Genomic DNA, 12750 nt, shown 5'->3' on the forward strand with positions numbered 1-12750 from the left:
CTGAAGCTGACTCCGTGGCACTGTGGCAGTGTAGGGTTCGTAAGTCTGTAGTTCAGCGTTTGATTGGCTCTCACTGTCCCCGCCCTCACGTCGAGGAAACGGAACGCTGCATAGTTGCCAAGCAAACAAACGCGACGTCACAGGAACGAAGAACCAATCAGACAGAACGGAACTTGGAGGAGGGAAGTGGAGTGGATTGAATCTCTAACAAACGATCATAAACAGGGAGGTACGAACATCAGTGGAGGCAAGTGCACAGAACAGAAGGGAAGACAAAAATTTAATCACTTTGTCACTCACACACATCACACACACACACACACACAGACATCACACACACACACACACACTCAATCACTCTGTGTATCTCTCAGTGGAGGCAAGTGCACAGAACGGAAGGGAAGACAAACATTCAATCACTTTGTCACTCACACACATCACACACACACACACACATCACACACACTCTGTGTATCTCTCTCTTACTGTCTGTAAAACACACTGTCACTCTCAGTCTCTCACATGGGCAACTGTATGTTGCATTCTCAGGAGTAAGGAGCTCTTCTGATGTGATTGTTAAACTGATTGAAGGAAAACTTTTACCACATTGTAACACAGTTTACACAAAAAATATTGTATATAAAGAAATCTTACACATGTAAACAACAATTATATTCCGAATACAACCGTGAAAACATTAATGGCAGGAATTCATTACATTGCTAGCACCCGTTTCATTGCGTTAAGAAACGGGCCTTTTTTACTAGTATTGTTATATTATTTTACTCCACCCTATCAAAAAATACCCACTATAAAAAATCCAAAACAATAAACAAATTTAATTTCTAAGCATGCATGAAAAGAAACATCTATGTAGTTTATCATATATCTATGATAAACTACATAGATGTTTCTTTTCATGCATGCTTAGAAATTAAATTTGTTTATTGTTTTGGATTTTTTATAGTGGGTATTCTGCAGTGGCCACATCAGACTACTAGAGCTGTTTGCAGCCACCTATTAAGATACGTTTTTGAATACATTATTTACTTAATAGGTGGCTGCAAACAGCTCTAGTAGTCTGATGTGGCCACTGCAGAATTTAACCACTGGCTCAGGAACATCTATATTGCAGCCTTATATTTTAATAGCATTCTTATTCAACTTCAGCCACAAAAACTGTATAATAATAAAAAGAAAAAAAAGAGGAGGTTTTACAACAACGGATAACCTGAGGCTTTTTCCTAGCCTACTTTTTTTTTAGTGATAAACTACATAGATTAATCTTTTCATGCATGCTTAGATGTCATCTTCGACTCCTCCCTCTCCTTCTCTGCACATATTCAACAGACTTCTAAAACCTGTCATTTCTTTCTCTATAATATCACCAATTCACCCTTTCCTTTCTGAGCACACTACCAGAACCCTTATCCACACTGTTATCACCTCTCGCTTAGACTATTGCAACTTGCTTCTCACAGGTCTCCCACTTAGCCATCTCTCTCCTCTTCAATCTGTTCAAAATTGTGCTGCACAACTAATATTCCGCCAGTGTCGTTATGCTCATATTAGCCCTCTCCTCAAGTCACTTCACTGGCTCCCTATCCGTTTCCGCATACAGTTCAAACTCCTCTTATTGACCTATAAGTGCATTCACTCTGCAGCTCCTCAGTACCTCTCCACTCTCACCTCTCCCTACATTCCTCCCCTGGGTAAATCTCTCTTATCTGCACCCTTCTCCTCCACTGCTAACTCCAGACTCCATTCCTTTTGTCTTGCTGCACCATATGCCTGGAATAGACTTCCTGAGCTGGTACGTCAAGCTTCATCTTTGGTCGTCTTCAAATCTAGGCTAAAAGCCCACCTTTTTGATGCTGCTTTTAACTCCTAACCCTTACTCACTTGTTCAGCACCCAGTTTTATCATTCCTACTTTAGTAATTCCCTTTTCCATTACGTGTCCTGTTTGTCTGTTCTAGTTACATTGTAAACTCTTTCGAGCAGGAACTGTCTCTTTATGTCCAGTGTACAGCGCTGCGTACGTCTAGTAGCGCTATAGAAATGATACATAGTAGTAATAGTAGAAGTTAAATTTGTTTATTGTTTTGAATTTTTTTGATAGGATGGAGTGATTTCAAATGAGTGCACACCCCTAATTGCTAGCAATCTACCCCTCTCACTCAAACAGAAGTGAATAAATGTGTGTGTACGCCCACTGAGTGGGTTACATTTCAGAATGGTGGACTGACATCCCACATGACACTGCCAGAGGATTTAGCAGCTTCTAATGAGCAGACTTGATATGAGAAATAAATCTGTATTAGTGAAATGATTTCTAAAGGCGACTGCAGATGAGGTTGGTCAAAAATAGATACTACTACCAACTCAAACTTTCATCAATGTGGGTGGCAGAAAGTTTCAAATTTTAGTGAACACTGATGACAGCCGCATGGGGAGAAGGACAGTAGTCGGAAATTGGTGAGATTTGGTGCAGAATCTTGAAGATGGGTCCACAATGGGACCAAGTCCATCAGTGCTCTTTTATTATTTCAGTGGAGTCTCTCGTTCCGTATAAATAAAACTTGAAAGTTCACAGTGGTATAAACCTCCACATGGAGGGGCGGGAGAGCATTTCTACAGACTCTTTATGGAGGAGTAGCCTAGTGGTTAGTCTAGTGGACTTTGATCCTGGGGAACTAGGTTCAATTCCCACTGCAGCTCCTTGTGACTCTGGGCAACTCACTTAACCCTCCATTACCCCTGGTACAAAATAAGTACCTGAATATATGTAAACCACTTTGAATGTAGTTGCGAAAACCTCAGAAAGGCAGTATATCAAGTCCCATTCCCTTCCCCCTTTCCCTTATGACATCACAATATCAGAAGTGAGCCAAGTATCGGGCAATCAAGCCATTGTGACATCACTGATGAGGTTGGCTCTTATTGGTGGAATGAGTGGAGGAGTAGCCTAGTGGTTAGTGCAGTAGACTTTGATCCTGGGGAACTGGGTTCAATTCCCACTGCAGCTCCTTGTGACTCTGGCCAAGTCACTTAACCCTCCATTGCCCCTGGTACAAAATAAGTACCTGAATATATGTAAACCGCTTTGAATGTAGTTGCAAAAACCTGAGAAATGGCTGGCAGACAGGACATATCAGTAACACGTCGTACCTTTCAGTCTCTAGAAAAGCTCACCCAGCATCCGGAGGACAATCGCAATCAGATTCGAGAGCTGGCACAGACCTTGACCGATGGAAGGGTCCTGGATGAACTCATCAATGAGAAACTGGAGAAGTTTAATACACGATGGGAGGAGCTTCAGCAAGAGGTAAAGATGAAACACTTTGATTCTTAGGGTGTTCTTCCAGCCATAGTCTCAGGCTGAGAATTTCACAAACAAATGTTACTGTACGGTTATCATTGAGAAATTCTAATGTTCTTTTCTCTGGGTGGCTAAATGCACCGCTAACGAGTCAGTGTTTTCCAAGACTATGCCAGGCTCCACACTAACGATTACAATCTGAATCAACATCTGTTTGTGTTTTGAGTGAGAGCAGGGCCGCCGAGAGACTAGGCTGGGCCCGGGGCAAGGTCGCCCCGCCTCCACCCCCCCCCCCCTCCGCTGCCCCCCGTCGCTCCCCCTGCCGCTGCAGTCCGCTGTCTCACCTGCCTGCCTCCACGGCTCCGGGCCCCCTTCATTCAAAGCGGCAGTTGCAGATCGCATCTCTTCTGGCCTTCCCTCCCTGTGTCCCGCCCTCGTCTGATGTAACTTCCGGTTTCCGCGAGGGCAGGACACATGGAGAGAAGGCCAGAAGAGACACGGTCTGCTACTGCCGCTTTGAATGAAGGGGGCCTGGAGCCGTGGAGGCAGGCAGGTGAGACCGGGGACTGCAGCACCGGCGGCCTGACCCAGGTGCCGGTCCCCCTGTCCCCCCCTCTCGGCGGGCTTGAGTGGGAGATACTGAGGGGCCCTTTAACTAAGCCGCGGTAGGCTCTACTTGCGTGCTACGTGTGCCCAAATGAGACTACCACCATGCTAGGGCACCCTCCTGGCGGTAATTTCAGATTTGGGGTGTGCCTATAACACGTGGATGAATTATTTATTTATTACCTCCTACGTGCACTGGTTCCAGTGGTAATTGGCACTTGGCGTGCACTGACCGGTCACCGCACATGTGGAGCGTGAGCCTTTACCACTAGATCAATGGGTGGCGGTAAGGGCTCAGGACGGTTTTGGGCGTGCGCTGGTTTCATTTTTACCGCAGGCCCTTTTCCCGTCCCATTATAAAAAAACTCTTTTTTGTAGATGCGGTAAAAACTGGCCCGGCATGTGCCCAAAACACGTGCCTACACTACCACAGGCCACTTTTTACCGTGGCTTAGTAAAAAGGCCCCTGAGGTTGACAGTGAGATAAGCAATATTGCAAAATATGTGAGTTGTTTAGAAATGTTAGTAACTCACATTAAGTAGACACCAATGTATCATTCCTTTTTCTCAGTTAGAGGGCCTTTGAAGGTGAAGATTTACAGCATTGAATTGAAACCCCATTAGTTTGTTATTCTTATAGAGGTTGGTGTTCCAGGGTGTGTGTCTATAGGGTCCTTGTACCTAGGGTTACCATACGTCCGGATTTACCCGGACATGTCTGGGCGTCCGGACGGATTTGGCCAGCCTGCCCGTTTGTCCGGATTTTTGGACAAACGGGCTGGCTGGCGGGCGCGGGACTCCTCTCCCCTACTCTACTCTACTATCCCTGGTGGTCTAGAGGTACCTCTTCGTCTTCGGGGCAGGAAAGAGCCCCCTCTTTCCTGCCCAGAGCGCTGCTGCTAGCTGCCCTGCATACTGTGAGTCCGGCTCTCGGCGTTTCAAAATGGCTGCTGAGAGTTGAAGCAGCCTCGCGACACTTCAACTCTTGGCGGCCATTTTGAAATGCCGAGAGCCGGACTCACAGGATGCAGGGCAGCAAAAAGAGAGGGCTCTTTCCTGCCCCGAAGAGGTACCTCTAGACCACCAGGGTTAGTAGAGTAAGGGGAGGGGAGGTGACGGGGGGGGGGGGAGTGGAGATGACAGGGGGGGGAAGGTGATGGGGGAGGAGGGGGTGACCAGGGGGGGGGAATATGCATCGGGGCGGGGCAAGTGCGTGAAAGGGGCGGGGCAGGGGACGTGAAAGGGGCGGGGCAAGTGTCCTCTTTTTATGAGGACAAAAAATGGTAACCCTACTTGTACCAATCTGACATAAGAAGTGGCCGACACTGTTGTCAGCATCTGGGTTTTCCAAGCGCTGTAGACACTTTTAGTCGCCCCCCCCTTTTAAGTTTTATGTTATTCTGTACCTGCTGTACACCGCCTTGGGTGCAGTAATTGGGAAATTAGTGAGTGGCCATTTCAAACAAATATTGGGAGGCGGCCATTTTACCACCATGCTAAAAGTAGCTACAGATACATACATAGTAACATAGTAGATGACGGCAAAAAAAGACCTGCACGGTCCATCTTGTCTGCCCAACAAGATAAACTCATATGTGCTACTTCTTGTGTATACCTTACCTTGATTTGTATCTGCCATTTTCAGGGCACAGACCGTAGAAGTCTGCCCTGCCTCCCCCCAGCGGGCTGTGTTTTACGTGGTCCCGTGTATGTGGTTATCTTACCTGGTTAAGTAAGTGCTGAATGTCAGAACTTACCAGCTAAGGGCCCTGTTTATTCAGCTGCGCGAAAGACACCCATGTATTCCTACGGGTGTCTCTAGCATTTAGCGCATTCGAATTTTGTGCTTACGCTAAAAACTGTATTGCACCTCAGTAAACAGGGCTCTAAGGGGCAGGGGCGTAGCCAGACTTCGGCGGGAGGGGGGGTCCAGAGCCCGAGGTGAGGGGGCACATTTTAGCCCCCCCCCCCGGCGCCGCCGACCCCCCTCCGCCATTGCCAACCTCCCCCGCCACCAACTTTGACCCCCCCGCCGATGACCCTCTCAACCCCCTCCCACTGCCAACCCTCCCCCACCACCACCGTCGCCTACCTTTGCTGGCGGGGGACCCCAATCCCCCGCCAGCCGAGGTCCTCTTCTTGCAGCGCAAGGCTTCATTCTGTTTCTGTGAGTCTGACGTCAGACTCTGAAACAGAACGAAGCCTTGCGCTGCAAGAAGAGGACCTCGGCTGGCGAGAGTTGTGGTCCCCCTCCAGCAAACGTAGCAGATGGCAGCGGGGGGGGGGGGGCGAGAGGGTCGTCGGCAGCGTGGTCCAAGGCCAAATCTATGGGGGCCCAGACCCCCGTGGCCCCCATGTAGCTACACCACTGCTAAGGGGTCCTTTTACTAAGCCATGGTAGAAAGTGGCCTGCGGTAGTGCGAGCACGTCTTTTAGGTGTGTGCGGGGCAATTTTTTTTTTTACCACATCTAGGAAAAAGGCCCTTTTTAAGGGGCCAGAAAAAGGGCCTTTTTTTTAAGGGGCCAGAAAATGGACGTGCGCTAAAATTGAAACCATCACGCGTCCATTTCTGGCCTGAGACCTTACCGCCACCCATTGACCCAGCAGAAAGGGCTCACGCACTACACATATGGTGACCGGTCAGCATTCGCCAACTGCCAATTATCACTGAAAACACTGCACGTGGTAGGAAATGAAAAAAATATTTGTCCCGGCGTTATAGGCGTACGTCAAATCCAAAATTAGTGCCGGGGGGGGGGGGGTGCGCTAGCCTGGTGATAGTCTCGTTTTGGCCAGTGCTGCAAGCGCATAGAGCCTAATGCACCTTTATAAAAGGACTCAAATCCATTCCGGGAACACCCACAAAATAGCTGGTTTTGGCTTAGACGCTAATGGGCATTTTCAGTGGATTCTAGCCGTTTAAATTTCTTTGAATATCTAGCCCCAAATAATTATAAATAATAGAATGCTATAATTTATGCGTGTTTTCTGTCTATGGCTGGTCACAGCATTTGTATTGGTTCTGCTGTGCTTACCTCCCTTTGTAGAATGATTTTGTTTTTCTTGTTTCGAAGACGCTATAATCAGTCAGAGCAGAGTGTGCGTTTCAGAGGTCCTTGAGATTCAAGGACGTTCCCGACAACAGCTAAATTATATGTTTGCACAAGGGTTATGCAGAGATTCAAAAATCAGCTCATTAAAGTTTACATTTTCTATCAGCCGTATTACGACATTATAAGCCATGTGCCAGGGAGAAGAATAGAACAAGCCTGTCTATATGGGGGCCAGTTTTAAAAAGACTATTCTATTTTTAAGCAGACAAAAGGAAGTGTAACTGTGGAGCCTGGTGTGGCAGGGCTAGGGGAGGGGATTGGGGGGGGGGGGGGGTCAGAGGCAGGAGCAGCAGAAGAGGGGCTGGTTTAGGACTGACTTTTCTGCTCTGGTCCATGCTCACCCCTGTTCCCCTCTTCTCTGCAGGCTGCGTAGAAGGGGCTGGAGCAGAACACCCCTTCTCCTCTTGAGAAAAAGTGAGGGAACAGTGTTCTAGACTGTTCCACTAGAAATTCAGGGCTCTTTTTAGCAGGGGCATAGCCAGACTTCGACGGGAGGGGGGGGGGGTCCAGAGCCCGAGGTGAGGGGGCACATTTTATCCCCCCAGCACCGCAGACCCCCCCCCCCCGCCATTTTTGACCGCCACCACCACCACCACCTTTGATCCCCCCCCCCCCCGGCGCCAACCCTTTCAACCCCCCCTTCTCGCTGCCAACCCTCCCCCGCCGCTGGTGGGGACATCAAACTCACAGAAATAATCAGAAGCCTTGCAGATCAGCAACGCGGCCGTGCCGGAGAAGAGGACTTTGGCTGGCGGGGGTTGGGAACCCCGCCAGCAAAGGTACCCGACGGCGATGGCGGCGGGAGAGGGTTGGCGGCGGGAGGAGGGGGTCAGCAGTGGGGGGCCAGGGCCAAATCTCTGGGGGCCCATGCCTCCGTGGCCCCACGTAACTATGCCCCTGGTCTACACATGCCCAACGTGTGCCAAAATGGAGTTACTGCCCGGATACCATGTGGCTCTTGTGGTAATTTCATTTTTGGCGTGCATCTGATATGTGTGTCCGAAAAATAATTTTTATTTTCAGATGCACATATCAGACACACACCAAGCGCATGAGTCTTTACCACTAGGTCAATGGCTGGCGGTAAGATCTCGGACCCAAAATGGACGCACGGCAATTTGATTTTGCCGCACGTCCATTTTCGGGAAAAATTTTAAAAAGGACCTTTTTTACAGGCACGCTGAAAAATGGTTCGGCGCACGGCCAAAAGCTGCGCCTACACTACAGTAAGCCATTTTTTCAGCGCACCTTAGTAAAAGGACCCCTATACTTCCACATTGAACCGCAAAGTATCTGGCGAAATAGAAATTTATTGTTAATGTTAATGATAGCTTTAGCCAGGATGTGACTTTACAAATTACCCTCCGAAAGTGCCTGGTTTTTCGTCTGGGTTTTCCTCCCTTTTTCCTTTTTCTTTTCCACCCCATCGGTCAGACTTCACGTTTACATAGTTTTGCAGGAAGTTGACAGGGCCTCAAGGGAAACAGAAAGGAACACACTCAATTTAAGAAACGCAGGACTTCACGCTAGATAGGCCCTGCAGTTCCGAGCGAGTCTGCAGTCAAATGATTTACCACATGCATTGTAAACCTTATTTCATAGCCCATTAAGTAGCATGTTTAAATTTTTACTGACTTGCACACAAAACACTTTAGCAATGTCTTACTCTGTCTTTCTCTGGGCAAGTCACTTAACCCTCCATTGCCCTTGGTACAAAATAAGTACCTGAATATATGTAAACCGCTTTGAATGTAGTTGCAAAAAAAACTCAGAAAGGCGGTATATCAAGTCCCAGTTCCCTTTCACTATTGAGATTCTACATGGAATGTTGCTATTCCACTAGCAACATTCCATGTAGAAGTCTGCCCTTGCAGATCAGCAACGCGGCCGCGCAAGCTTCTGTTTCTCTGAGTCTGACGTCCTGCATGTACGTGCAGGACGTCAGACTCACAGAAACAGAAGCCTGCGCAGCCGCATTGGTCATCTACAAGGGCAGGCTTCTACATGGAATGTTGCTAGTGGAAGAGTAGCCTAGTGGTTAGTGCTGTGGACTTTGATCCTGGGGAACTGGGTTCAATTCCCACTGCAGCTCCTTGTGACTCTGGGCAAGTCATTTAACCCTCAATTGCCCCTGGTACAAAATAAGTACCTGAATATATGTAAACTGCTTTGAATGTAGTTGCAAAAAAAAAAAAAAAAACCTCAGAAAGGCGGTTTATAAAGTCCCATTCCCCTTATTTCATAGCTCCTTATATGTTGAGAAGAAATACATTTATATGAGGCTGGATGTATTACTGAGGTAATGGACTTAGGGGTGTGCGCTGAAAAATGGCCTACGGTAGTGTAGGTGTGGGTTTTGGGCGCGCACACAATCATTTTTCGCGCACCTGTAAAAAAGACCGTTTTTAAAAATTTTTGCCGAACATGGACGTGCAGCAAAATGAAAATTGCCGCGCATCCATTTTGGGTCTGAGACCTTACCGCCAGCCATTGACCTAGCGGTAAAGTCTCACGTGGTAACCGGGCTGTAAAGACCTACGTGCGCCAAATGCCACTTGGGCGTGCGTAGCTGATGTGCGCCATAAAATAAAAAATAGTTTTTGGTTGCGTGTAGTGGACATGCGGCAAAAATGAAATTACCGCAAGGGGCACCCAGTAGCCAGGCAGTATCTCACAACTGGCGCATGTTGGGCGCACCTAGGCACTTGCGGCTTAGTAAAAGGGCCCCTCGGCTTCCCAGAGGAATAGCGGGTCTCCATCACCCCGCAACCTCTCAGTTTACAGTGACTTATACTGATACTAATTTTGGAATTAGTTCCTTCTCTCCACAGGCTATTTCAGTGATTTTCAACCTTTTCACCTTGTGGCACATTTACAAGGTGTAAAAATTGTCAAGCTACACCATCAGTTTTATATATATATATATATATATATATATATATATATATATATATATATATATATATATATATATATATATATATATATATATATATATTTTAATCATTTAACAAACAAGCTCTGTCCCTATCCACACAAGCCTCAAACAGTTATGATTTTATATTTTAATATATAGTGTCAAAAGGAACAACGTAACAACTGTTTATAAATCACAAATAGAAAATACAGATCAAGGATCAACAACCTCCTCCCCCTTCTCCCCTTTCATAAACATCCCTCCCTGTCCCACGTCCAAAGGTGCCAGAAAGTGAAAGAGGCTATTACAGCCAAAAGAATATCGTTCAAAAAAAATGGAAGTATTGTGTTCAGTACTGGTCTCCGTATCTCAAAAAAGATATAGTAGAATTGGAAAAGGTACAGCGAAGGGCGACGAAAATGATAGTGGGGATGGGACGACTTTCCTATGAAGAGAGGCTGAGAAGGCTAGGGCTTTTCAGCTTGGAGAAGAGACGGCTGAGGGGAGATATGATAGAAGTGTATAAAATATGAGTGGAATGGATCGGGTGGATGTGAAGCGACTGTTCACGCTATCCAAAAATACTAGGACTAGAGGGCATGAGTTGAAGCTACAGTGTGGTAAATTTTAAAACGAATCGGAGAAAATTTTCTTCACCCAACGTGTAATTAGACTCTGGAATTCGTTGCCGGAGAACGTGGTACGGGCGGTTAGCTTGACGGAGTTTAAAAAGGGGTTAGATAGATTCCTAAAGGACAAGTCCATAGACCGCTATTAAATGGACTTGGAAAAATTCCGCATTTTAGGTATAACTTGTCTGGAATGTTTTTACGTTTGGGGAGCGTGCCAGGTGCCCTTGACCTGGATTGGCCACTGTCGGTGACAGGATGCTGGGCTAGATGGACCTTGGTCTTTCCCAGTATGGCACTACTTATGTACTTATGTACTTATGTAAGGTCCAAATGAAGAAAACAAGACGCAGCATAAGCAGTGGTAAGTTAGATGGAAAGCATCGAAAAAGAAGGCTTAAAGAGAATACGAAGAGAAACTTGCTGCAGAGGCAAAAACTCATAGTAATAACTTTCCAGGTGTATCAGAACCAGAAAGCCTAAGAGGGAATCAGTGGGACTGTTAGATCATCAAGGAGTAAAAGGAGGACTCAGGGGAACAAGGCCGTAGCAGAAAGATCGAATGAATACTTTGCTTTGGTCTTACTGAAGAGGATGGAAGAGATCGTCCTGTGCCAGAAATGTTTTCAAGGGTGAAAATATGGAGGAACTGGAAGACATACTGTGCCAGATTAACAAGATAAAAAGTAATAAATCACATGGACCGGATGGTATACACCCTAGGGTACTGAAAGAACTCAAACATGAAATTGCTGACGTGTCATTAAAATCATCCATACTATCTGAAGATTAGAAGGTGGCTGATGTAATGCTGATTTTTAAAAAGGGTTCCAGGGGTGATCGGGGAAATTACAGCAACTCTAAATCCGTATAAGTCCACCTAAAATATTAGTGTTCTCGTAGAACAATATTTTTTAAATAAACAAGTTTTAACGTTCCTTCTAAATGTCAAATAATGCTGAGGAACAGAAAATAGCGTTGCGAAGTTCTTGCTTGGAAGGACAGTAGAGTTTCAAAGACCTTTAAACACTTTTTACCCTTAACTGTGGAAAAATAAATATTTTTAAAATACCAATTGTGTCTTCTAATTCTGTAACCAACGCTGAAACAAAAACGAGACAAAAAATATTCTGGAACAAGGCCCTGTAATGTTTTGTATAAAAAAAAACAATCCCGAAATAGAAAGTACCAAGATCCTTCAAGACTGGAACATGTCCTTTAATTGATGGAAATAGAAATAATGTACATCAGTGACCTGACACGGGCCGTGTTTCGGCAGAGAATGCCTGCATCGGGGGGGGGGGGGGGGGGGGGGGGTCATAATTCAGTACTTTCAAAAGTGAGGAAAGGATAGTCCGCCACCCGGGCTCCCAACTGCGATAGTTGACCTTCAAAGCACTCAAAACTCTCAATTGGCAGCCAGTGTAACCTGGACGAAAAGTCTATAATCTGCTATTAAGATGGACATGGGGAAACCCACTGCTATCCCTGCGATTGGTAGCATGGAATCCTGTTACTCTTTGGGATTCCAAAGTTTTGCTACTCTTTGGGATTCACTGTTGGAAGCAGGATAGAGTCTAGGTGGACCATCGGTCTGCCCCAGCATGGCTATTCTTATCTTTATTTATTTATTTATTTATTTATTATTAGATTTGTACCCCGCGCTTTCCCACTTAAAGCAGGTTCAATGTGGCTTACATAGTAATAGGGATTACAAAGTATTGATAGAAAAAATATAAGTATAGCAGAATAATAAAAGAGATAGGTAGGTAGAAATGGGCAAGGGTGAAGGGAGTAGGAGAGGTATGAGCAAGGGTAGGTGAGCATTGGAGGAGGGGTAGAGGAGGCGGGAGGGGGATGGGACACGGGATAAGCAAATGGAGATTTGATGGGAGATGTAGTCTAGGTCATCGTTTCCTGGATGATATATGTTGGGTAGATGGGTACATAGGATTAGTCTGGGTCTTTTGGTAGGCTTGTTTGAACAGATGGGCTTTTAGTGATTTCCGGAAGGGTAGATTAATACTGATTGATTGGATGGGTCTGGGGAGGGCATTCCAGAGTTGGCCGCCTAAGAAGGAGAAGTTGGATCCATAGTAGGTTTTGTACTTGAGTCCTTTGCAATTAGGGTAATCTAGGTTGAGGTAAGTTCGCAAAGTTACA

The 12750-nt window shown here is 46.2% G+C and overlaps 1 protein-coding gene across 1 annotated transcript in view; it reads left to right on the plus strand.

The window, feature by feature from the left end:
• The window catches only part of DMD (dystrophin), a 2615032-nt gene that overhangs the window by 1182856 nt on the left and 1419426 nt on the right, over positions 1–12750 (plus strand). Inside the window, exon 29 of the mRNA XM_030202363.1 lies at positions 3178–3327. Within this exon, the coding sequence (XP_030058223.1) occupies positions 3178–3327 (150 nt within the window). The remainder of the gene's footprint in view (positions 1–3177; positions 3328–12750) is intronic.

The sequence above is a fragment of the Microcaecilia unicolor genome, chromosome 4 (assembly GCF_901765095.1).
Source record: "Microcaecilia unicolor chromosome 4, aMicUni1.1, whole genome shotgun sequence".
In the NCBI taxonomy this organism is placed as follows: domain Eukaryota; kingdom Metazoa; phylum Chordata; class Amphibia; order Gymnophiona; family Siphonopidae; genus Microcaecilia; species Microcaecilia unicolor.